Source organism: Ornithorhynchus anatinus, chromosome 6 (genome assembly GCF_004115215.2).
Source record: "Ornithorhynchus anatinus isolate Pmale09 chromosome 6, mOrnAna1.pri.v4, whole genome shotgun sequence".
Taxonomy (NCBI): domain Eukaryota; kingdom Metazoa; phylum Chordata; class Mammalia; order Monotremata; family Ornithorhynchidae; genus Ornithorhynchus; species Ornithorhynchus anatinus.
The window spans coordinates 14,565,169-14,591,596 of NC_041733.1; the positions used below are offsets into that span (position 1 = coordinate 14,565,169).

The 26,428-nt window shown below is 45.6% G+C and overlaps 1 protein-coding gene across 1 annotated transcript in view; it reads left to right on the forward strand.

The window, feature by feature from the left end:
• The window catches only part of VAMP7 (vesicle associated membrane protein 7), a 32,098-nt gene extending 6,170 nt beyond the window's left edge, over positions 1 to 25,928 (forward strand). Inside the window, exons 2-8 of the mRNA XM_029067605.2 lie at positions 13,676 to 13,830; positions 15,289 to 15,346; positions 16,580 to 16,717; positions 21,892 to 21,982; positions 22,915 to 22,982; positions 24,401 to 24,493; positions 25,761 to 25,928. Of these exons, the coding sequence (XP_028923438.1) occupies positions 13,685 to 13,830; positions 15,289 to 15,346; positions 16,580 to 16,717; positions 21,892 to 21,982; positions 22,915 to 22,982; positions 24,401 to 24,493; positions 25,761 to 25,823 (657 nt within the window). The 5' untranslated portion in view covers positions 13,676 to 13,684 and the 3' untranslated portion in view covers positions 25,824 to 25,928. The remainder of the gene's footprint in view (positions 1 to 13,675; positions 13,831 to 15,288; positions 15,347 to 16,579; positions 16,718 to 21,891; positions 21,983 to 22,914; positions 22,983 to 24,400; positions 24,494 to 25,760) is intronic.
• The last annotated feature ends 500 nt before the right edge of the window (positions 25,929 to 26,428 follow it).

A 26,428-nucleotide genomic window follows, 5' to 3' on the forward strand; every position in this document is an offset into this window, starting at 1 on the left:
CGGTACTGTGCTCTGCGTAGTACTGTGCTCTGCGTAGACTAAGCACTCAGTAAATACCGTTAGCTTGATTAGCATTAATACCATACCTGTGGCCAGTTCTGAGGGAAGTAAATTGAAAGAACGATTATCCTTTCCTTGAAACTCTTCAGCAAAATTTAACGGGGAATTCCCTAATTCAAGAATGTTGATATCCTTTTGACACTAATGGATAATGGGCAATTTGACCTCAGGGATCAACCAGACTAGGTTGCGTCTGAAGAGATTTAATATCTTAGGCTTTTTAGTCAGCAAGACTCTCAGGTGGACCCATTTCTTAGTTTGCCCTTGCCTGTCTCTGTCAATCACCTACTGTAACCTGATGGCCAAGCATCAGGTGTAGGGTTTTGGGTTATGGGCAGGAAATGTCTGATAAATTGTTAGATTGTACTCTTTTGGGTGTTTAGTACAGTGCTCTGCCCACAGTAAGCACTCAATAAATATTATTGACTGACTTTTTTTTTTTTTTTTAGATTCAGGATTTATTTTGCCCTCCTTTGGTCAGCCTCTTCTAGGACAAATCTCACCATCATTTGTGGGTGAGAAACAGAATCCCCTAGGGGCTAGAGCACAGGGCCAGGAGTCAAGAGATATGTGTTCTAATCTTGGCCCTGCCACTTGCTTCCTGTGTGACTTTGGACAAGGTACTTAACTTCTGCATATAATAATGATGGCATTTGTTAAGCGCTTACTATGTGCCGAGCACTCTTCTAAGGACTGGGGTAGATACAGGGTAATCAGGTTGTCCCACGTGGGGCTCACAGTCTTAATTCCCATTTTGCTGATGCGGTAACTGAGGCACAGAGAAGTCAAGTGACTTGCCCAAAGTCAACACAGCTTATCGGTGGCGGAGCTGGGATTAGAACCACGACCTCTGACTCCCAAGCCTGTGCTCTTTCCACTATGCCACGCTGCTTCTCTAACAGTATATACCTTTCATTCATTCATTCAGTCGTATTTATTGAGCACTTACTGTGTGCAGAGCACTGGACTAAGTGCTTGCAAAGTACAATTTGGCAACAAATAGAGACAATCCCTACCCAACAATGGGCTCACTATCTAGAAGGGGGGAGACAGACAACAAACAAGTAGACAGGCATCAATATAAATAGAATTATAGATATACATTAATGAAATGGAACAGTAAGTATGTACATATGTACGCAAGTGCTGTGGGGCAGGGAGCAGAGTAGTGGGAAGGAGTGGGGGCGATGGGGAGGAGGAACAGAGGAAAAGGGGGCTCAGTCTGGGAAGGCCTCCTGGAGGAGGTAAGCTTTCAGTAGGGCTTTGAAGGCCCAAGCTATTAAGACTGTGAGCCCCGTGTGGGATAGGGACTGTATCTGATCAGGTATCCTGTAAGCTCACTGTGGGCAGGGAATGTGCCTGATATATTGTTACATTATAATAATAATTGTGAGATTTAAGTGCTTACTATGTATGAGGCACTACACTAATCACTGGGGTGGATACAAGCAAATCCGGTTGGACAGAGTTCCTGTCCCACATGAGGCTCGCAGTCTTCATCCCCATTTTCAGGTGAGGTAACTGAGGCTCAGAGAAGTGGAGTGACTTGTCCAAGATCACACAACAGACAAGTGGTGGAGCTGGGGTCAGAACCCAGGACCTCTGACTCCGAGGCTCGCACTCCGTCCACTAGGCCACACACCTTCTAGTTAGTAGACACATTTCCTGCCCACAGTGACTTACAATCTAGATGGGGAGACAGATATTAATAAAAATAAATTATGGACTTCAAGGGCCACAGACCGGACCCTGGATCCCCCTGGACAACTGTGGGGCAGAAGCATTTAAAAAACAAGCCCGCAGTGCCTTCTAGCCTGACGACTCCCACTCCAGCACGCATTAGGATGGCTTTCATATGGAGATTTTCGTTTCAAAACATAACATGTCCCACCTGTGTGCCGATTTCTGAGAGTGCCTGGAGACAAGGTATATGCACCTTTATAGCTTTGAACAGAAGGCAGAGGCGATTCTGAGCTTTTTAAGTGCTCCTATGCATACTGAATGAGGACTGTTTTCCAACAGTCCTTGGGGGCAGAAGTGTATACTCCCCCAAGTGCTTAGTACAGTGTTCTGCACACCATAAGCACTGAATAAATAAGATTACAGTACCTGGCACATAGTAACCGCTTAACAAATGTAGTTACTGTTATGCTCTTGTGTGGGAATTGATATCAAACATCTTGAGAGGTAATGGGTCTTTCAAGTCGATGTTTAATATGAGAAGGAAAGCAGTTGTTAATATACCATGGGCATAAAGTAATTCTCAATGTATTCCTTCCCTCCCTGGCCCCATGATGTCCATTCTTCTTGCACATCATCACCAGTATTTATTAAGACCTACTGGGTGCGAAATGCTGCTCTGGGCCTTTGAAGAACTTACTTTCTAATGGGGGAAACAAGCAGGCATAATTTAATATTGTGTTTGAGTGAAAATAGGTCTGATAAAGCACAAGTAGTTAAATTTATGAATATCAGAGAAGTAGAATTGAATCTTTGACGTCCCTTTGTCAGAAAGCTGGTACTGACCGTTGCTTATTTCAAACATAACACCGCCTTCGGATTGAGGAACTCAAGGTTGAAACCCCTGTTCCAATTCGAAGATAACCCGTTTTTCTGCTTTCTTATATCCTCGAGGTATAGGAGATAGTGCTTACCTGAACCTTTCCACCTGCTAATGTGAGGGGGTTAGGAGAACCTTCCATTTTAACTCCATTCATTCAATAGTATTTATTGAGCACTTACTATGTGCAGAGCACTGTACTAAGCGCTTGGAATGAACAAGTCGGCTCTAGTTCTAACCATTTTATCGTACTGAGACGAATGATCTCTGCTTCTCTGATCTTCCAAGAAATGGGGAAAGCAACAGCCGTTCAGTGTTTCAACAGCCGGAATTCATTTCATAAGATCTGGGTGAACCTGTTCTCTACCAAATCACCTAAACCTCCATGAAAATTGTTTGTGAAAGTCAACATAAAGGAATAGGAGTTGTCTCGGGCCAGGGTGGGCAGTTATTCCGGCAGCAGTGACCCTTAGTAGATATTAGTAAGGTATCAAGAGGCACACAATCATTCTTTATAATACTTATTTAAACCCTGGCATTGGTTTTGTAAAGTCAGAGTTTTTGTACAAACTTACATGCTAATAAATGATGTTCCGTGTGAAGTGATATATATTTCTCTGTCGCTGGAAATGGTGGTAGATTGGATGTGCCCCTGCCCTCCTCCTTTCTCCCCCCTCTTTATCCCACCCCATCCAAACACACACACCGGGGTCAACCATCTGCTTAAACTGTCTTAGTCATGTTGATTGTGAAATTAGTTTCTTGTAGAATGAGGATGTTGCTCTGTGCACACTTAGCCATAGACGATTCCTCTTAAGGGATTAGGAAGCCAGAAAGCTTACCTGAAATCTAAATATCAATTGAAATAATTGTTCTACTATCTAATTTTGACCCGTGACTTCAACATTGCCCCACATAGCCATGACACCCCCCCTTGGTGCAATGATGTGCACACTAGGTGTTCAGTAAATACTCTTTGTTTCTTTTCCCCTGACCTTAATTCAGCCACCTAGACCAATAGAGATAAGCTGACCTCTCTCCTTGCCTTTTTTGGGGGTGGGGTGGGCAGGAGTGGGAGAGTGGCATTTTACGGTTGCGAATTCGGTTGCGAATTTTAAGTCCTCTTTTGGAAAAGGTTGTCAGCTTTTAAGTGAAACTTGATCGCACTGAAGCACTTGTATAAAGGCCTAATGAATGCTTTTGCATTTTCACATGGATGATTTGAGCGTGCTTCTCTGTCCTTATATTGGTTTGGAGCTGGTCCATATCATTTTGTTTGTGGAGGCAGGGATGTCATCTCTTCCTGAAGCTAAAACTCTGTCATGCTATCATAAGCAAACAGCATCAGTCAAGCCTCCTTAATTGAGCACCTGTTCTGTAAAGAGCCATGGACTAAGTGCTTGGGACAAGTCAATAGTTAGACACAGTCGGGGCCTCAAGGACTATACAGTCAAGGTGTGGGGGGAGGGAAAGAGACAGACACAAAACCCTTGCGAAGAGAAAGGAAGGATGGATATGTAAATGATTAAATGCTTATAATAGGACTTTCGCATCTAATCGTACATACCCTGAGTGTTTAAATGTATAGTAGGTGCTGATGTGCTCCATCTCCCCCTCTAGACAGTAACCTTGCTGTGGGGAGGGAATTTATCTACCAACTCTGTTGTAGTCTCCCGAGTGCTTAGTATAGTGCTCTGCACATAAGTGCTCAACTATCATTGGTTGAAGTTGAACAGTTGTGGGGGATATGACCTGGGAAGAAAAGGTGATTGGGGAAGATCTCCTGGAGGCGATGTGATTTCAGAAGGGCTTGGAAGATGTGGCCTGAAGGAGGGAATTCAGGCCGGAGGAAGGGAGTGAGCAGGGTGACAGAAGCAGGAGAGACACGAATGGGACAGAGGAAGTTACACCATACAATAAGTTAGTGATATGTTGTGCACCTTCTCTGTGCAAAGCACCGACCTAAGTGCTTAAAAAAGTGCAGTAGAAGTAAGACAAGTTCCTTAACCGCAAGGAGGGAATAATTTAATGGAGCAGAACGTAAAATAAAGATTCAGTGGGTAAGGAGGAAGGACCGATGAAGGTGAATAAACAAGTAAAATTAATACATACTGTTATCTTGGGGACTGTCCAACCTGACTAGCATGCATCTGTCCAGTGCTTAGTATGGTGCCTGGCACATAGTGCTTAACAAATATCATTTTTTAAAAAAAGAAGGGATTTAACCCAGAAAGGCTTTGAAACTGAGGAGGATCATTGCTTGGTGGACTTCAAGTGGGAGAGTTCCCAGACAGCAAAGGACAAGAGCTTGAGCTTGGATGTGCGAGTGAGGCGTAAGAAGTGTCCTTAAGGGAGTGAAGAGCACAGGCTGGAGAACAGTAGGTGAAGAGCCTTTATATAAGAAAGAGGGGGTTGATACAGAGTCCTAAAAATGGTCAGAATTCCTCCATGATGCGGAGGGTAACAGGTAATCATTAGAAGGCCTTGTCCTGACATCCTTCCATTCCCTTCTTCATCTCTCTGATTTGCTCCCTTTATTCATTCCCTCCTCCCATCCCCACGGGACTTATGTACATATCTATTTTTTTTATATTATTGTCTGCCCCCCTTCTAGACTGTAAGCTTGCCTTGGGTAGGAAATGTCTGTTACCTTGTTATATTGAACTCTCCCAAGTGCTCTGCACGCAGTAAGCACTCAAATACAATCGAATGACATGCGGCACACAGTGTCTTATAGAAGAGCAGCCTAGGTATCCAAGTGTACAGTAGAGAGGGTAAGTAAGAGGCAGGGAGACCAGTGAGGAGACTGGTGCAGTGACTGTCAGGAGTTGAACTCGGGGGGTGGCTGTTTGGATGGAGAGAAAAGGGCAATCAATCAGTTGTATTTGAGCCCTTACTGAATGTAGAACATTGTACTAAGTGCTTGAGGAAAGTACAGTATAACAGAGTATTGGCATATACCTTGTCCACAAAGAGTTTACAGTCTAGAAGCGCAGAGTCAGGAAATACTGTGAAGAAAAATGGACAGCGTGAATGAGACTAAAAGTGGAAAGTCAAAAGATGACTCTACAATTGGCAGGCGTCGAGGGCCGAGAAGATGGTGGTATAACTGACTGGATTGGAAGAGTCGGCTGAGGAGGGAAGAGGAGCTGGTTCTAGCCACTTGGGTTTAAGGACCGGGTGGGACATTCACGGAGCCAGGGAAAAACATGAGATTATAGGGCAGGTGGGAAATTAGGGAGTTAACCACATAGAGTTGGGACCTGAAGTCAAGCGTGGAGTTGAAAAGTCCAAGTTATGTCAGGCTGAATTTCAAGTAGCTTAAACTGTGGCTTTCAACCCCTAATTTCTCATTGCGGGTGCAGGAGCAGAGATTGGAAACGGTGGGACGATCCAGGGCTAGGAGGATTGGTGCAGAGCTGGCGGAGGGCGCAAGGAGGGTGTAGTAGAAGTTATAGTATCTATTGAGCACCCACCAGGTGCACTGCACTCTACTAAAGCACTTGGGAAAACGCCACAGAAGTGCGAGGCACATTCCCTGCCCTTAGACTTGAAGGAAGTAGAGTCCACTGGAGAAAGCCAGAAGCATTGAATGTGTGGACTTTCCCATCAAGGGACAGAAAGGCTGGTGAGGGTTTTCTGGTAAGCCATGCTAACGTCGGGGAGAAGATGGATTTGGTGAGAGGGAGGAAGTTGGGTTCAGCAAGTGGTAATACCGCTCTCCAGAAAGGCTCTATTTTAGGTGTTATTTTGTAGGACAGCATGGGAGGAGACATGCTATGCAAGATGTTGCTGGTGACATTTCAGCCCTACACGTGGTCATAAGGATGCCTACTTTTGTATGGCCTGCTTCAAGCTACTTACCCGTTCAGAGTGAGCCATGCATCCTTACAAAGGGGGCTGCCAGGAAGTTGCTTCTGACTTTTCACAAATGGGGAGTCCAGTACATAAGAATTGAGTCTTCTGAAGAGGTGGCGGGTCATATTAAGCTAACCACAATCTTGTCCAATCCCCACATGGCCCGAGATCTCAGATTACTAGAGGCTTGACGAATGCAGTTTGCGGTCACCGAACAGAAAATCTAGACCCCAGCAGCGGATTTTTGCCCAATACCCAGACTGTTGGGGAGTGTAGTGTGGCTGTAAGGATGTTGGGGTCTTCTCGCTAGGTCCAATGGATTTGAGGATTTATGGAATTGGTTGATTGCCACAGATGTGAGAAGCAGCATGGCCTGGCGGTTGGCACATGGGCCCAGGATTCAGAAGGTCTTGGGTTCTAATGCCTCTTCTGCCACTTGTCTGCTGGGTGACCCTGGGCTAGTCACTTCACTTCTCTGTGCCTGTTACCTCATCTGTAAAATAGGGGTTAAGACTGAGCCCCATGTGGGACCTGGACTGCCTCTAACATGATTAGCTTGTATCTTCCCTAGCGCTTAGTATAGTGCCTGACACATAAGAAGTGCTTAACAAATACCATTAAAAAAACAACAAAGCTGATGCACCCAGGTTTTTTTTCTTTTTTTATGGTGTTTAAGCACTTACTATGTGTCAAACACTGTTCTACGCATTGCAGTAGATACAAGTTAAATAGGTTGAATACACTTCCTGTCCCACAGGAGCTTACAGTCTGAGTTTGGTGAAACACTCATGCCTTCGTTATATATTTTGGCTAGAAAGTGATGATCCAGTTGGGAGCTTTCTCCCGACAAGGCGAGCCTATCTGCAGTCGGCATGCAACACTGTCAGAATAAAGAGTTCTGCACATGCGTGTGGCATCCAAAATGAGTGGGTAAAACGGCATGACTTTTTTTTTCTTCTCATGGAGTTCTGCAAGAGCACAGCCCGTATGTTACAGGAGAACCGGTTGACTTGAAAGAGGGTGAAGAAAGAGGTCACAAAGGAATTCTGCTTTGTGAATGTGCTTTTCTTACATAACTGCCCCTCCATTCCAAAGTAAATTAAATCCTTTCTGTGGAGTGGACAGATGCCTAATTCATCCCAATACACCTGTAGAATACTGGTCCTCTCTGGCCCCATCAAGTTTTGGGGATCCCTTTCCTGCAGAAAACTTACCAGTGAGGGTTGGGGACTGTGGTACTCGGTCAGAGATAGGGTACTTAAAACAGCACTTCCCCAGCTGATGTTTCCCTTGGTGAATTGAATCTTGTTCAGTTAATAATATTAATAGTATTTGTCAAGCACTTACTATGTGCCAGTGTTCTAAGCACTGGGGTAGATACAAGGTAATCAGGTTGTCCCACATGGGGCTCACAGTCTTAATCCCCATTTTTACAGATGAGGTACCTGAGGCACAGAGAAGTTAAGTGACTTGCCCAAGGTCACACAGCAGACGAGTCATGGAGCTGGGATTAGAACCCATGTCTTCTGACTCCTAAGCCCCTGGTCTTTCCACTAAGCCATGCAACACCCTAGATCTAATCAACCCAACAAACACCTTAAGCATTGCCGAATTCATCTCCGTCCTCACAACCTATCGGAATAAAAGAATGTACATTTTCTCACACTCTACAATCCATCGATGGCATCTATTGAGGACCGTATGCCAAACACCCTATTAAGCACATGGGAAAATACAGAACAGTGGAGTTGGTAGATGCCAGCCTTGCTCCCAGTTACAGTCTACCTTCTTGTCTTTCTCCTTGCTCTTTCAGCTACTTGTTGTAACTGTCACCCCATTAAGACTTCAAGCATCTTGTAGGTAAAGATTGTGTTTTACTTGGTTGATTACTAGGTGGACCCCCTGAGTGTGCTAGACTGGAGGGGAGACCTTGGAAAAATTTTAAAGCCATTTAGCGAAATCAAAATCTCTCAGTATAGTATCTTTAAAATTATGTATTTATCTTTAAATTACATGTATAAAGTTATATTGTAAATTACTTATTCCCACTAATGTCTGCCTCTGCCTCTAGACTGTAAGCTCATTATGGGCAGGGAACGTGTCTGCTGAAGCGCTTAGTTCAGGGCTCTGCACGTAGTAAATGCCTAATAAATACCATTGATTACTTTCCCAGGAACTTAGTTTAGTGATTTGCACTCAATAAGGACTCAGAAAACTGTTCTTCTACAAATAGAGTGAGAGCGATCTTGGCTCATTTGGCTCTCACATACGTTAAGGGAATGTCCTGGAGTATTTAAGGAATAGACTGTAAGTTTGGTGTGGGCGGGGTGCGTTTCTGCTAATTCTGTTGTACTCTTCCAAGCGCTTAATACAGTGCTCTGTGCATAGTAAGTGCTCAATAAATAGCCTTGATTGATGTGATGAATAGCCTTAATTCCAGTATTGGCTGTTGAGTAAGCCTGTTATTTATTTTTGTTAGGTTTATATGGACCCTTTCTCCAAAGTGTGCCATGTTTTAAAGAACTTGAAACAATCACTCTCTCATTAAAGTCAGGTGGAGGGGCTGGGAAAAACCAACAGTGAGACTCAACAGTGTATCAGATAGAAGGGCTACTTATCCTTGGAAGTAGATAGCATGCAGTAGTCAGTCCCCCAATTCAGTACCACATATAGAGTGCCTCCTTTGGGCAAAGCACTGTGGAGAAGTACAAGGATGTTCATTCAAGTACTGACAGATATCCCTTTAATATAGGCCTTTCCTCTGACACATTTGAAACTTAAAGCATTTAGCATGAATCACTGGCTTCATCGAAATGTTTATTCAGTGACCATTAGTACAGGGTGGTAATCACAAGTGGTAAATGCTATTCTGTGCTGGGGAAAAGAATGTCAAATAACTTAATGGGGGCACTGACCCTGCTCCACTCAAGACTCGCAGTCTAAGAGGAAAACAGGATCGGGTCTCTGGGGATATTGACCTCTTGCCCCCATCATCCTTTATCATACCTATCAGGCCACAACACTGTCCATCTTCAAAGCCCCTCTTTGATGACATCTCCAGGAATCCTTCCCCAAGTCACCTCTCTACCCGCCCCCCCTTGGCCTCTTCTGTCCCTGTGCATCACCGAAGCCTTACCCTAACCCATGTAGCATTTGTGTAATATCTTTCTTTTCTCTCCTTCCCCCACCAACCTTCTGTAAATTCTCTGTCTGTCCCCCTAAGCTAAATCCCTGAAGGCAGGAATTGAGTCTTCTGTTTCACACTTGCAAGCATTAAGTAGAGTGCTCTGTGTACTGTAGGCACTCAGATGTTATTGATGGTTCCAACCCCAATTAATAAATGAGGAAATTTAGGCATAGAGAAGCGAAGTGATTTGCACAGGGTCACCCAGCGGGCAAGTGGGACACTTGGGACTAGAACTCTGGGCCACCATCTGCCAGGCCCACAGTCTAACTTTTCACCAGGTTCTGCTGCTGCCATAGTTCTACTGTGCAAAATGTCTTCATAACCAGCTTTGCCCAAACCCAGGAGAACTTAACTTGAGCGCGTGCTATCTGTCTATCTGACATCGCCTGTGCCATTAAACAAGGATCAAGAAAGAAAAACAAGAGAATAATATGCAGGACTAGAGAATAATAATAATAGTAAATGGCATTTAAGTGCTTACTACGTGCAAAGCACTGTTCTAAGTGCTGGGGAGGTTACAAGGTGATAAGGTTGCCCCACATGGGGCTCACAGTCTTCATTCCCATTTTACAGATGAGGTCACTGAATCACAGAGAAGTAAAGTGACTTGCCCAAAGTCACACAGCTGACAAGTGGCGGATCCAGGATTTGAACCTATGACCTCTGACTCCCCAGCCCATGTTCTTTCCACCGAAGCAGTGTGGCTTAGTGGAAGGAACATGGGCCTGGGAATCAGAGGACCTGGATTTTAATCCTGGCTCTGTCACGCGTCTGCTTTGTGATCAAGGGCAAGTCACTTCTCTGTACCTCAGTTACCTTATGTGTAAATTGGGGATTGAGACTGAGTTCCCCTGTGGGCCCGTTGTTGAGTAGAGACTGTATCTGTTGCTGAATTGTACTTTCCAAGTGCTTAGTACAGTGTTCTGCACATAGTAAACACTCAATAAATACGATTGAATGAATGAATGAGGGACATGGACTGTGTCCAACCCGATGATCTTTCTTGTGCTTGGTGCATAGTAAGTACTTAGCAAATACCATAAAAAAATTTAATTCCTCTTGGACCGGAAGGCCAAGTACATATGTGAAAATAATAGTTCAATCTTCATTTTCTCTAGACGCTAAAAGCCTGTTTTGATCTGTTTTGAAAGCTGAGAGAGAAAGAGTGACTGGCTGTTGGTGTTTTGTAAATTGTAGTTTTAGCTTCACCTCTAGCAAAGGAATGTGGTGTAGTTTTAATCCTCCTGTGTATAGAGCCCTGTTCTAAGTCAGTCAATCATATTGAGCCCTTACTATGTACAGAGCACTGTACTATGTGTTTGGGAGAGTACAGTCTAACAGTAAATGGACACACTCCCTGCCTACAGCGAGCTTCCCGTCTAGAGGTTTCTGAGCACTTAGGAGAGTGCTGTAAAATTGGTAGACACAATTTCTGCCCTCAAGGTTATTACAATAGAGTGAGAGAGGCAGACAGTAGAATAAATTCCAGATAGGGAATAAAGATAAGTTCATTAAATGCAGTAGAGGTTGAGTGCTTAATTAGCCCAGAAATGCTGGCAGGGCAGCTTCAATTCTGGAAGGCCCCCTTGACAGAATGTAAATTGAGAAGAGGTTTGAAGACAAGGAAGAGCAGTAGCAGTGATCTGGTGGATGTGGAGGACAGGGAGGTAGGGCTTGAAAAAGATGCGGACAATAGGATAGACAACAACGAGGAAGGCCTAGTTAGGTTAGCTTGACAGGACTGAAGAATACTAGCTGGGGAGTAGTGGGAGAAGGGTGGATAAGTAAAAGGAACAAATCTGAGTTCCTTAAAGCCAATAATTAGGTGTTTCTATTTGATACAGAGGAAACGGCAACCATTGAATGTTTTTGAGGGGAGGAGAGATGTGCACAGAACAGGGTCTCAGTTAAATGATCCAAGCAGCAGAACGAAGTATGGATTGGAGGGAAGGAAATCAGCGAGGAGGCTGATAAAGTAATCAAGTTTGGGGTATGGCCATTGTCTAGACCAGAATGGTGTCCATTTGGATGGAGAGGAAAGGGTGGATCCTGCCAGTGTTGCTGAGGAGGAACCAATAGGATTTGGCATCAGACTGAAAGTGGGGGTTAAAGGAGAGGGAAGGGTGAGGATAATGCCCGGGTCACAAGCTTTTGATGTTTTTGCTTTTGCTATTGATACCTGTCTCTCCCCTTCTAGACTGTGAACCCGTTGTTGGGTAGGGACTGTCTCTGTCTGTTGCCGAACTGTACTTTCCAAGTGCTTAGTACAGTGCTCTGCACCCAGTAAGCACTCAAATACGATTAAATGAATGAATGAAACTTGAGAGGTGAGGAGGGGAGTTGTATATTCAACTGTGATGGGAAAGTAAAGTAAAAGAGACGAGCTGCAGGAAGAAGGATTGATCCCCAAATGGTGTAAATTTAACACCCATCTTGCATGGATAGTTCTCTGAAAACTTAGCAGAGTCAAATATAGCACTAATATCATTCTATTTCAGCTACCCCTAATCTGTCTGCTTTCCTTGTAGACTGTAAGCTCCTTGTGGGCGGGGACTATGTCTACAAATTCTGTTGTATTGTACTTTCCCAAGCTCTTAGCCCAGGGCTCTGCATCCAGTAAGTGCTCATTAAATACCACTGGCTGTTTGATTAATAGGTGGAGTCCGGAGGGTGCTAGACCGGAGGGCAGAACTTGAAAATTTTTAAAGCCATTTAGTGAAATCAAAATCTCTCGGAATAATATCTGTACATATTTTAAATTGGGTATTATACATTATTCATATTAATGTCTGTCTCTCCCTCTAGACTGTAAGTTTGTTGTGGGCAGGGAACGTGTCTGCTAATTCTGATGTATTATCCCACGCGCTTAGAATGCTCTGCATATAGTAAGCCCTCAATAAATACCATTGAGTGATCATTTGAATGTTGGAGTACGGAGAATATATTAAGTCCAAGTAAGAATTCCATCTTTTTTTTTTTTTTTAATTCTTACAGTTTTGCTCATTTGAATTTTAATTAAGCCTGCTGCATTTAGCTGTTCATGTTCTTGTGGATAGAGGAGCTTATTTGGAGTCAACATCTCTGAGTAGTTTACTCAGGATCTCCTTGAAAGCTCAATAGGATTCACTTCTAAGTCACCCCCAGATTTGGAAGAGTGCTAGAAAGCAACTATTTTCAGAAGTGCAGTTAAGGAAATGCCTTTAAATGAATAAATTAGGCCTAGGCTTAAAGCTTCCCAATTCTTTTGTAGAATCACAGCCAGGAAGTCCTGCTTCCATCTAGTTCTTGCAGAAAGACTATTTCTTCAGGGAAATCTGTAGTTTTACCATGAGCTTGCAACAGCAAGGGAGCACTTAATAAGAAAGGGTACTCTAAAGATTAAATGATAATGGTGGTATTTGTTAAGCGCTTACTATGTGCCAAGCACTGTTCTAAGCACTGGAACTCCGTTGTAGTCTTTTTAATCCAACAATTTACCCATGATGTGGCCAGTGGATTATCACCCCCAGATCCTCAGCTGGTGGCAACTCTCTGCAAGCTCAGGGACTAGAATGTAGCCTTGCATAATCATCATCATCAGTGATGTTTATTAACCGCTCACCGTATGGAACATGGTGGCCACTCAGAAATCCCTGTTGCCCAAGCCTACGAAACCCAGCAGCTCGCGAGGAGAGACGTAGTAAGAAATAGTAGGAAAACCAAGTAAGAAATGACCCTGTAAATGACTTGCTATGGTGGAAACCCTCCTGCCCTGGAGGGTGGCTACTTTGGTGCTTGACTCTGTTTAGACTGTTGACTCTAGGTCTGATCAAAAGAGGAAGTGCTGATACACTCTCGTATCCTGTCTCTAATATTTCTTTTTAGTTATCTGGTCATCACTTGAATTACGAACTGAAAGAGGGAACCTTCAGTGGGGAGGGGCGATCGAAATCCTCGAATGACTTTTATTTCCCCGGGTCTCCTCCCGAGGAAGACGCACACTCAGTCTCAACCGTGTTGTCTCCGGACAGAGTGAAGCCATGGCCATCCTCTTCGCGGTCGTCGCTCGAGGCACCACCATCCTGGCCAAACATGCCTGGTGTGGAGGGAACTTCCTGGAGGTGACGGAGCAGATTCTGGCGAAGATACCTTCCGAAAACAACAAACTAACCTATTCCCACGGAAAGTGAGTCGCGTTCGGACCTGGGGACGGAGAGCGCCCCGGCAGCCGGAGCGGAAGTCCCAAACCGGAATGCTTTCCGCCTGCCGCTGCACTTGGGGTGGAGAGGCGGGGGCCTTTCCACTACAGAGCAGGGGGAGAGGGGTCCAGAGCCACCTGCACCCACAGGCCATACCCATCAGTGGTTCTTGGAAGTTTCTCCTTCTGCACAATTCCACCCTATCGCTTTTTAGCCTTTGGGATTTGAAGTGAAGTATTACAGAAAGACCTCGCTGGAGCCATCTAAGGACCGGTGCCTCTAAATGATGATGATGGCATTTGTTAAGTGCTTACTATGTACAAAGCACTGTTCTAAGTGCTGGGTAGGATACAAGGTGATCAGGTTGTCCATCCCCATTTGACAGATGAGGAAACTGAGGCCCAGAGAAGTGAAATGACTTGCCCAAGGTCACACACCTGACAAGCGGCAGAGCTGGGATTAGAACCCATGACCTCTGACTCCCAAGCCCGTGCTCTTTCCGCTGAGCCAAGCTGCTTCTCGCAGCCACCTGAGCACTGGGGGAAAGGATCCCCAAAGCTTTCAGGCCTGGAGGACATGGAAGCCATCTTCCATAATCCCATGCAGTGAGGGAGCTGACCTGGGGGGCTATCTAATAATAATGTTGGTATTTGTTAAGCGCTTACTATGTGCAGAGCACTGTACTAAGCGCTGGGGTAGATCCAGGTTCATCAGGTTGTCCCACGTGAGGCTCACAGTCTTAATCCCCACTTTCCAGATGAGGGAACTGAGGCACAGAGTAGTGAAGTGACTTGCCCACAGTCACACAGCTGACGAGTGGCAGAGCTGAGATTCGAACCCATGACCTCTGACTCCCAAGCCCGGTATCCGTGGCTAGACAGTGACCGTTGATTTACTGGATCCCACGTCCTGGATTTCACCGGGATCAAGTCTCTCTGACCGTACCCAGCTAACCGGCCAGATGTCATCAACATTGTTAAAATACCAGCCGAGGAGCTTTTTCAACCCGTTTTCAGGTTTTCCCTGTTCACCTGTGGCCATCGACTGTGGATTTTTTCAAGTGAAGGTTAGGGAGGATTGAGTAAGAGGCGAATGGGCCAGCGGCAAGGAGAGGAAAGACTGAGTTTGGGAGACCAGAGGCGAGGGAGAAGTAGTCAGAAGAGGAAACGGTTAACCTGGAATATCCCTCTGCCCCTCACCATTCGGTTCCAGACTTAGTTTTGTGCATGCAGCCATACCTGAAATGGGAACCGTTAGGAGCATCTCTTCTCCCAGCAGAATTCACCTCCTTTTCCCCCGACTCTGCTTCCTGTGTCATTTGCAGGCCGGTAAATAGGCCTTAAGCTTTTTGAAGTCCGAGATCCCTCTGAAGTAACATATATATATAAACTAAGATCTGTTTCTTAACCAAGCAAGCGCGGGGTTTTTGTGTTTTGTCTCAACAGTTACCTGTTTCATTATATCTGCCAAGACCGAATCATCTACCTCTGTATCACAGACGATGTAAGTAATTTGAAAGTAAGCTGCTGGTTGCCTTTGTGTACATTCTTTGGAAAGCTCCGTATTTATTGCTCACTCTTCTCAGTTTATCCAGTTTCTATCCTTTATTTCTGGCCCCAAATGCTTCCTTCTGCCAGGGCGGAGCCTGACAGCAGGGATATTGCTTGGAGAGCGGAAGAACTTTAGTATGCCGAGTGATTCGTTCCAAAGAATTGGCTCTGCTAGAGAGGCACACAAAGAAGTTCTGGATCAAAGTCCGTCTCCTAGCAGGTACCTGTGTTCAACACAGCTGCGCTAGGTGGGACTCGTAAGGAGGGCGATGGACAGCGGGATGCCCGGAAAGCTGCTGTCCGGAGAGCTGGATTTGGGAAAGGGAAAGCAAGGAGGATCGACCGAGGAAACGTTTTAAGCGTACAGTGAAACAGAGCCTCAGACCAAGCTGCGTCCCAGCTGAAAACTAGAAGTCATTTGCCGATGATAGACCTGCGTGGCGCTCTGCCGTCAAGGAGGGAGTAGTTTTTGAGCAGAAGCTTCGTAAGGCTCGAGAGACGAGGAGAGAGTGAAAGTGATGCCAGGCGCTGCAAATGTGACAGCACACAAGGAACATCCCCTTTGCAACCAGAACTAGGGGTCCCACAGTGACCTTTTCAGTTTGTGTGTCTGTGTCTCTCTCCCTCTCTCTCTCTCACACCCCTCTCTAAAGGTGAATTCATCATTGATGGTATCCTAGGGTACAGAGGACAAATGCTTATAGACAGAGAACACTGCATGCCAGTTTGCTGTTCATCAGCTAGCTTGAGTGGTGTTCAAATATGCTCAGTGCCCATCTGGGTCCTTGGCTTCTGGAAATGTGGATCCATTACACATTACAATGCCCACAGCATTCAGGGGGTGGGCATGTGTGCATGCATTCACACACACACACACATATGCACACACACAAAAATTTGTGCCTTTGGGTTTTCGTTCCCAACTTTTATTGTTTAGTAGACTTTCAGGTCAGTGCCCTGAAGGTCAATTCATAGTCCCAGCTTGGGGACGGATGAGAAACCTCACCCCATACGATGGAGCCAAGGTTGAAGTATGCAAGGAAAACCTGCAGCTCTATTCGTGAGGTAGCACCGACTCACTCTGCAGGATAAGTGGATTGGGCTCTCCCGAATGCAAACCTGGATTTTGGCAGATTATACATAGCCGTGTTAGTCAACTCAGCCTACCTTTTTGTGGTGTTTTTAGGATTTTGAGCGATCTCGGGCCTTCAACTTCCTGAATGAAATAAAGAAGAGATTTCAAACTACGTACGGTTCAAGAGCACAAACGGCCCTCCCTTATGCCATGAACAGCGAGTTCTCGAGTGTACTGGCTGCACAATTGGTAAGAGCTTAATTATGACTGATTTATTTTTTCCACTTAAATCTTCTTTTGCCATTGTAAATGCTTCTTCAAAATTCAGTCAGTAGTTGCTTACTACCTGCAGAGCACTATATTGAGCACATGGTAGACTCCGATAAAAGAGTCGGTCGGTAGACACATTCTCTGGCCTACAGGGAGTTCAACAAAGCACAGATCTCTCACCGCTCTTGATTCCTTTGACGTTGGTCTCGATCGTCTCCAAGAACAAATACCGTATCTACCCTATTATACAGGGTGACTGATGACCTACTGTAGACCCTGAAGCTTCGGATTAGTTCTGCAACCGTACATGGTAGGAGACTCCTCCGTCAGTGAATTAGCGATGTATCCCTCTCTGCTCCAAGCCTGGAAAGCCTCACTCAGCACTTGTTTAACCTGACCCTGTCACTGATGCCGAGCAGTGCCGTGCGACGGCATCTCTACTCCCTCCAGGATATAGTCTTAGTACACAGATTTCTGCTTGCAGGGGCTCAAACTGGTAGGTTCATCAGCTGCGATCGTTTAGTCCTCCTCATTTTTAGGCCACTAGGCTATGGAAGCAACACGGCGCAGTGGAAAGAGCAGAGCTTCGGACTCAGCAGAGCTCGGTCTTTACTTGTTGGCTGAGTGACCTCGGACGTGTCGCAGTGACTCCATTTCCTCATCTGAAAAATGGAGATTAACTCCTACTCCCTCCTACAGCGTGGTTCAGTGGAAAGAGCACGGGTTTAGGAGCCAGAGGTCGTGGGTTGTAATCTCGGCTCCGCCACTTGTTATCTGGGTGACTTTGGGCAAGTCACTTAACTTCTCGGTGCCTCGGTTGCCTCAATTGTAAAATGGGGATTAAGACTGAACCTCATGTGGGGCAATCTGATTACCCTGTATCTACCCCAGCGCTTAGAACAGTGCTTAATAATAATAATGTTGGTATTTGTTAAGCGCTTACTTTGTGCAGAGCACTGTTCTAAGTGCTGGGGGAGATACAGGGTAATCAGGTTGTCCCACGTGAGGCTCACAGTCTTTAATCCCCATTTTACAGATGAGGGAATTGAGGCACAGAGAAGTTAAGTGACTTGACCACAGTCACACAGCTGGCAAGTGGCAGAGATGTGATTCGAACCCATGACCTCTGACTCCCAAGCCCATGTTCTTTCCACTGAGCCACGCTGCAAGGTAGACCCGGGGCACATAGTAAGCGCTTAACAAATACTAACATTATTATTATTATTATTATTATTATTATTACTTAGAATGTGAGCCCCATGCAGGACAGAGACTTGGCCCAACCTGATTAGCCTGTATCTTACCTCAGGGCTTGGCACATTGTAAGCACTTAACTACCATAATGGCAATAATTTATTAGTCGATGGAGGTTTTTCTTTGCATTTTAAAAGCCACCACACTGGTAATCTAGATAATTGGCTCGATTGCACAGTAGGTATCACATGACAAGGTAGAAGAGGTTGAGCCAGTTATCGCCCTCCCTCCAACAAAGCTATCAGAAGCTTGGTGTCCAAACAGCCGTTGGCTACTGTTACTTGAGCTGGAGTCTCTGGTCACCTGGATGCCGTTCTGAGAATGAGTAATGTTTGCTGCTTTGCTGCTCTGTGGAAGTGTATCATAGCGTAGTTTGTAAGGAGACCACTAGACCTTGAGTTCTTTCACTTAGCTTAGGGAAAGAAAGTACTCAGGCTTTGTTTTCCTCCCTCTTCCTCCCCACCTCTCCCATTCTACTAAATGGATTTCCAGCTGCCGTTTTTATTCCTTACCTTATAGGAACATGTGTTGCTCTTTGAGTCGTGGAGGTGAGGAGAAGCAGCGTGGTCAAGTGGAAGGAGCATTGGCCTGGGAGTCCGAGGACCTGGGTGGGGTGTCTTTTTGTGCGTTTAGTGGTATTTAAGTACTTATGTGCTAGGCACTGTACTAAGTGCTGGAATAGATTCAAGACAGAGGTTGACACAGTCCGTGTCCCACATGGGGCTTACAATCTTACCCTTTTTTACAGATAACATAACTGATGCACAGAGAAGTTAAGGGATTTGCCGCCCAGTGCCATAAAGACAGATGGCAGAGCCGGGATTAGAATGTGGTTCTTTCTGACTCCCAGGCCTTTGCTGGGTCCATTCTGCTTCTCTCATCTGAACTTTGCCACTTGTCTGCTGTGTGACTTCGGGCAGGTCCCTTCACTTTGCTTTTCCTCAGTTACCTTAGTTGTAAAATGGGAATCAAATCTGTGAGTCCCATAAGGGACGTGGACTGGATCTGACGTGATTATCTCATATCTACCCCGGCACTCAATTTTTTGCCTGGCACAGAGTAAGCTCTTAACAAATACCATTATAAAACAGGTGGTGGCAAGGGCCGGATTAACTGTGTAATCAGGGCTCTGCACATATGTTTAGACTAGAATTACCTATACAGTAATTTCTCAGGGAAAAGTAAACTATGGAATGCTGTCCCCTGGCTCTGGGCCGTATCAAAGTCCAGAAGCAGATCTTCCTCCAGAGACCAGTGCTCCACCAAATGTTGTTCCTCGGCAGCAGGAGGAAAATTGTTGGGAAAGAGGAGTCCTCACTATCTCGAAGTTTATTTAGAAGAAAAATGGGCTGCTTCAGCCAGAAATCCCGGCCTTGTCCCATCTCCAAACCTTATACAGCTTCAGAGTGAGAGATCCTCACCCTCACTTCCGAAGCCCCCCCGTGGCGACGCCAGACAATTCGTCATAGAGCCTTCTCGTTGAGAGGGTATTCAGTAATGACTGGTGTTTCAAGGCAAGAACAGCAAGTCCTGGGCCAGAGGAAATCCTTGGACAGATGCGAAGTCCGCTTGTATTTACTTTGTCCTCACCTAAGGATGAAGGAGAGAAAAGAAAATTATTTGGAACGCACTCTTACGGATCAAATCTTAAAGTAATCTGCTCTCTCGAATTGGTAGCTCAAGACATCCTAGTTCTCATTAATATTGGGACCTCACCCAGTCCCCATAGGCCAAATATCTTTGCCTTCAAGAGATTACCCATCTCTCCCGTACCTCTGTTGATCTTTTTCACTTGGTTTCTTAGAGATATGCTGATCAGCCCAGCTACTTCAGAATAAATTCCTGAGGGGATAGATCTTGCACTTTGCTGTGGCTGAAAAACTCTCGTCTGCTGCTTCCCTGCCAGAATTCTTAGGACTGTGTCTTCATTCTCCTTCCTTCTGCCCCTGCCCTCCAAAAATGGCCCTTTCTGTTCTTTAAAACGGATTTTCAGCCCCTAAAGTTGAAGTCTATAATTGCCATCTTCCTGGTAGCGATGGGGGTTCCCAGAGATAACATCCCATCTCGGCTCAGTAAGGGGAATTAAGAGGAACCTTTGGGGAGACATGTAAAGCTGAGCACCAGTACAGGGCTCTTATTCTGCCTGTTCCGTGATCTTGGATAAAGTCATTTAATCCATGTGCTTCAGTTTCCTCATCTGTGAAATGGGGATATGGTGCCTGTTCTCCCTCCCTCGTGTAATCAACTGTAATAACTGAGGGCTTACTTTGTGCAGAGCATAGTACTGAGAGTTTCGAAGAGTACAGGATAAAGTTGGTGGACGTGTTACCTGCCCACAGCGAGCTTATAGACTAGAGGATTGGTCCCATGTGGAACAAAGGATTGCGTCCCACCAGATTGTGCTGTGTCTTCCCCAGTGCTCAGTACAGTGCTTGACAGTACACAACAGATACCACAGAAAAAATTGGAAGGATATTAGCAGCTGATTAGATAAATTGATAGACTTCTTGTTTGTTTTTTGGGTTTTGTTTTGTTTCATTTTTTTCCTTAGGCTATCATTTTGGCTGGAGAAAGATCAGTGCTAGTTTTCGAGTCTTCACTAGAGCATTACTCCGCAGGGTGCAGACAACCCACAAATTGGCCTTTAGTTTGGGGCCAATAAAAGGAGCCATTTGATTCCCGTTTCCTGTCCTGTGACCTATAGCAAGGATCCTAACGAAAGGCTGTCAGTTTAACAGATTTTCAAAGGGGAAAAGCGCCCACATAATTGTTCAGAAAAGCTGAAGTAAACCATAGAAGGGTGTGATAACGCCCATGGCAGAGGCCTTTGCCCAGATCCCTTCTGGCTTACGATCTCTGCTCAACAGTTCTAGAAAGAACTTGTCAGGAGGGATTGGTAATGTCCTTTAACTCTCTCTAACAGGCTCTTCTGCCTTTTGAGAGAATGACCGTGTTCATTTGAGGTAAGACTGGATCGCTCCAGCCACCCTCAAACCTGTAAACAAAGGAAACGGCTTCCCACTTCTTCCCACCGTCTTCCCGGCCTGGGCCTCAGTGGCCTTCTGGCTTGTGATGACCAAAGTCTGGTCAGTGGGGAGAGGTGCAGCAGCCAGGGTTAGTACCTCTCCACTCGGTGGCCTGTTTATTCAGCCTGCAGGGATAAACAGCCTTCCCCACAGTGTAAACTCTTCACACCTGGGCTATCACTCATTTACATTTCACACGACTGGTCAAAAGGGAAAATGCAGATTTTCAAATGTGCAGAGTTTGGGATATTTTTTCCTTTTCAGGTATTTGTTACCTTTGCCCTTCTCGTGCTAAAAAAAAAAAATGTGTTGTCAGGAAGGTATTAACCAGTGAGACTTTTATCAGCAATGTTAGGTCTCCGGTTCTGTCGTTAGACATGAAATTACATTTGGGACGGAATGGAATCATGCTGCCATAATGCCCAAGGGATCCCTCTAGGCTGTAAGCTCACTGTGGGCAACTATTGTACTCTCCCAAGGGTTTAGTACAGCGCTCTGCACACAGTGTGTTCAGCATTATTGATTGAAGTTTGCACTTGGCTCTGTACCCTTTGGATACTTTCAGCCCAGTTTTTAGCCCACAGCACTCACGCACGTATCCATAATTTATATGAAGTGCCCATCTCCCCTTCTAGATCGTAAGCTCATTGGGGGCAGGGAATGGGTCTGTCAGCTCTGTTGTATTGTACCCTTTCCAAGCGCTTAGTACAGTGCTCTGCGCACAGTAAGCTCTCACTACCATTGAAGTCAAACCTTATTTTGCTAGCACTCCTTCCCGTAGCCCTCCCTTCCTGATCCTTCTCATTCACTTTACCGTCCTCTTCTCCACTCTGTCCAGCAGATTTCAATTGCTTCTATCTCATTTCCTTACAGAAATATCACTCTGAGAACAAAGGCACGGACAGAGTGGTGGAGACTCAAGCCCAGGTGGATGAACTGAAAGGGATCATGGTCCGAAACATAGGTAATGTACTGACGTGAAAAGACCCTTTTGCACCCTTTTTATGGGCAGAGCATTGTAGGGGGCCCTTGAAAGGACCACCCCCTTCCCCCACCCTCCCAAACCCCCAGCGAGGAAACAAGACTCAGTCCTTATCCTCAAAACTTAGGCCTAATGGGGGAGATGCGTTGACACAAATGGCTGAATATGCAGTGGATAGAAGAGTAAAAACATGCAATCAAATAAATATAACAGATGTACAAATTCACTCTAGATGGGGTAATGAGCCAGGGAATGCCTCTTGAAGGAGGTGACCTTGGGGAAGGCTTTGAAGATCGGAAGGGGCCTCCATTTGGCAGCTTTGAAAGGGAAAGATTTTTCATGGGGGTGACAGGGGAAGGCATGAACAGAGGGTCAGATTTGAGATTGGCGAGTAAACGTGGGAGGAGTGAAGAGTGAACTGGGGTGTAATGGAAAAAGAGAAAGGCAACTGATGGCGAGCCTTGAAGCCCACGGTTAGGGATTTGTTGTATATGAAAAATGGGTAGATAAACCATTGGAAGTCTTGGCGGAGGGAAGTTGTTCCGAATGGCATCTATAAGAGATGAATTTTGCAGCTCTATATAGTATGAAGAGAAAGCATCTAAATGTACCTAAAACTTGCCTGCTGGACACTTCATAGTAAGTGTAAGTGACTCTGTCGTTCAGTGATTAGAAAGTTAACTGCAGGATGGGCCTACATTTTTTTTTTCCTCCCTTTCAAGAGAATCTTGGTGTGAGTTTTTTTTGGGTTTTTTTGAGCTCTCAACTGATGATCTTCCCCCAATTTTGACTTAATGAAGAATGTTCCTTTTTTGTTTTGACCATGAATCTGTCTGATGGCCAGAAATATTCTGTCTAAGAACAAGTTTAGTAGGAGTCTTAACGAGTTTTGTCCATTCTCCTCTCAATCTCAGACCTAGTGGCCCAACGAGGAGAACGATTAGAGCTGCTGATAGACAAAACGGAGAATCTTGTTGATTCCGTAAGTATGGAGTTGGCATGAGGACGTCGCTGAGGAATTTCAGGAAGATAGGACTGAGGGCTTGAAGCCTTCAGCACTAATCAGATCAGTCTTACAATCAATCAATTGTGCACACATAAGGGAGAGAAATATTTGCTCCCTTAGCTCTCAGGATGGTGTTTGCTTTGATTCCCCCCTACCCCGGCCCCAGCCAGTATCCACTGGACAGTGGAGGCGTTAACACCTCTAGCAGCGTGACTCAGGAGCCCGGGCTTAGGAGTCAGTGGTCGTGGGTTCTAATCCCGGCTCCGCCACCTGTCAGCTGTGTGACTTTGGGCCAGTCACTTCACTGATCAATGTCCATTGACCTCATCGGTAAAATGGGGAATAAGACTGTGAACCCCACGTGGGACAACCTCATTTCCCTGGATCTCCCCCGGCGCTTAGAACAGTGCTCGGCACATAGTAAGTTCTTAACAAATACCACAATAATTAATTATTATTATTAAATGGATCGGCCACTTGGCAAACCCTAAAGGTGTATTTTAGCTTTTATTAATGCTCATTTTGCTTTTATTAATGCATTTCTGGCTGCCCCCAGCAGAGGGTGCCAATGAGCTTTCTCTAGCAGGTTCATTCATTCAATGGTTTTTATTGAGCGCTTACTATGTGCAGAGCACTGTACTAAGCGCTTGGAATATACAATTTGGCGACAGAGACGATCCCTGCCCAATAACGGGCTCACACTCTAAACGGGGGAGCAGATGGTGGTAATAATATTTTTTTAGTACTCGCTGTGTGCATCTGGGTTAGGTTGGTCCCTTTTCTAGAGCAGAGTTGTCATCCTGGGAGATATTAAGAAGTTCACAAGTATTTTCCTGAAAAGGAACCATTTGAAGAACTCACCAAACTCTTGGGAATGAGCTGCTGCGGTTTGGCCCGCATCCTACTCCTGCAGGTCGGAGGCTGGATTAGAAATGACCCGTCTCCAGCCGGACGTCTCCGGTAGAGAGATGCGCTCGTCTCTCTGGGCTTGAATCAGGCTGCAGTGGTGGCTCCAGGGCCACCGCATTTGTAAGGTTTGTGATCAAAGGATCCCCGACACCAGGAAGGCTAAGGTCGGACTTACATGGGGTGGGGTGAGAGGAAGAGTGTGGAATTTAAGGTGAAGGGTTGAATTTTCCGTTGGATGGAAAATGAGAACACTGTCGTCCCATTAATGGGTTTGACCCTTAAACTTCAGTCTTGCTCCTTAAATGTTGCAGCCTCAAACTATTTGTCAATTTAACAATGGTATTTTTTAAGCATTTACTGTGTGTGGAGCACTGTACGTCCTAGGGAGAGGACAGGGTAAGAGGGTTGCTAGACACGTTCCCAGCCTACAAGGAGCTTACAGGGAGCTTCATACTGAGGAACGTGTTCTTCCTTCACTTTTTCAGTCGGTCACATTCAAAACCACCAGCCGAAACCTTGCCAGAGCCATGTGTATGAAGAACCTCAAGCTCACCATAATCATCGTCATTGTATCCATTGTAAGTAGTTTTGCCTCGTTATGCCTTTCGGTGCTCTCTCCTCACCCCCAAAAAATGCGCCCTGATGCTTTGCTTCTGTAAATATTCTTGCCGTGGAGCGGCGTTCCACTTTGAGTAAGCAGCCCCCGTGAACATTGGCCAATGGCTTGGTCACGTGCTTAAGTTGCCTCTAGAAGTAGCCTCTGTTCCCAAAAGTCAGGTGGGAAAACGACAGGGCATGGATTTTTTTTTTAAGGTGTGAGTTACCGAGCAGTGGGCTCAGTTTTTCTATTTTTTTATAGGATGATTATCTGGATTATTTAGATGGAAATGGTTTTCTGTGGGAGTTTTGTAGTTGATTAATAACTGAACCAAAATGAACTTCACTTAACTGGTGCTAAATAGAGCATCCCAGCCATTCTTTCATATTAGGTACCTTCTCTTGGAGAAGCAGCATGGCTCAGTGGAAAGAGCACGGGCTTTGGAGTCAGGGCTCATGAGTTCGAATCCCAGCTCTGCCACTTGTCGGCTGTGTGACTATGGGCAAGTCACTTAACTTCTCTGTGCCTCAGTTCCCTCATCTGTAAAATGGGGATTAAGACTGTGAGCCCCACGTGGGACAACCTGATTCCCCTATGTCTACCCCAGCGCTTAGAACAGTGCTCGGCACATAGTAAGCGCTTAACAAATACCAACATTATTATTCTCTCACTTTCATGTGGGTTTAGTAGGAGGAGTTATCTTAATGAAGAACGAAAATGGTACCCCTCTGTGTGCACTCTGATTGAGCCACTTTTTTGAGAGCTTTTTTGTGTTAATAGCTGTGGAAAGCAGCTGACTTTTTCATTCAATGCAGGGACACGACCAATCAGAGAGAGAAAACTGGTGAACGTATCGCCCAAGTGGAAATTCAAACTGCGATGCCGTAAACTCCAGGAGTGGGATTGATACATTGCTAGGAAGACTTGAGCAGGACCTCCAAAAGTTCTGGTCTAAGAGCAGATTGCTCATCAGAGCTATGAAAGATTCTGGCTTGGGAATGCTGATTCATTCCGTCGTATTCATCGAGCGCTTACTCTGTGCAGAGCACTGTACCAAGCACTTGGAACGTACAGTTTGGTGACAGACTGATGTATTCTGTTTGCCGGAAGTGATCGCTAAATGAGCACCGATTTCTTCGCATTCAATACTTTCTTTGGCCAAGGGTACGCTTAGTCAGAGAGTGGCACCAAGCGGTCTGAACTGTTGTCTTTGCTTTTTTTTTCCTCTCCCCCCCTCCCCCCGCCAGGTTTTCATCTACATCATCGTGTCAGCTGCCTGCGGGGGCCTGACGTGGCCAAGTTGCGTGTAGAAGTAGATGAAGGTAAACTTAAACCGTGGATTTGACAGCGAGCAAGTGTACCAAGGAGTTAAGGAGCAACCCACGTAACTGTCTCTTCACTACTGACACAGATGATGTTCAGTCTCCGCCTCTTTTTCCTTCCATCGTTCCAGGACTCCGGATTTCTCTGCCTTAATCAGTGTACCCCCTCCCCCCACCCCCCCCACCCCCCCCACCCCCACGGCCCTCGCGCTCACACGCGAAACCAACCGGGTTTTTGCTTTTGTGCGGTCGCAACCTCGGATGGGTGTTCGTATTTTAAACTACTTGAAGGGACTCTTGTTTTTAACCGTGGATCGCTGTTCACCCCAAGGGTCACCACCAGTCTCAGCAGCAGCTGCCTGTTCTGGCACGTGCATGTGTGCGCGGGAGGTTTTGCACTTTATGCGATTGGAATAATTAAGCGGAGAGCGCTCTGTCGCTACCATCTCACCTCAACCTCATCCTGATGGATGGCACTGAAGAGTTCCAGGTGTTCTCAGACCATTTTGAAAAGGAGACTAAACCAGGGGAATGTAAACCTTTCTACTCCGGGCGTCCGTACGGAAGTGAGCACCGGGCCCGAGAGGGTGGAG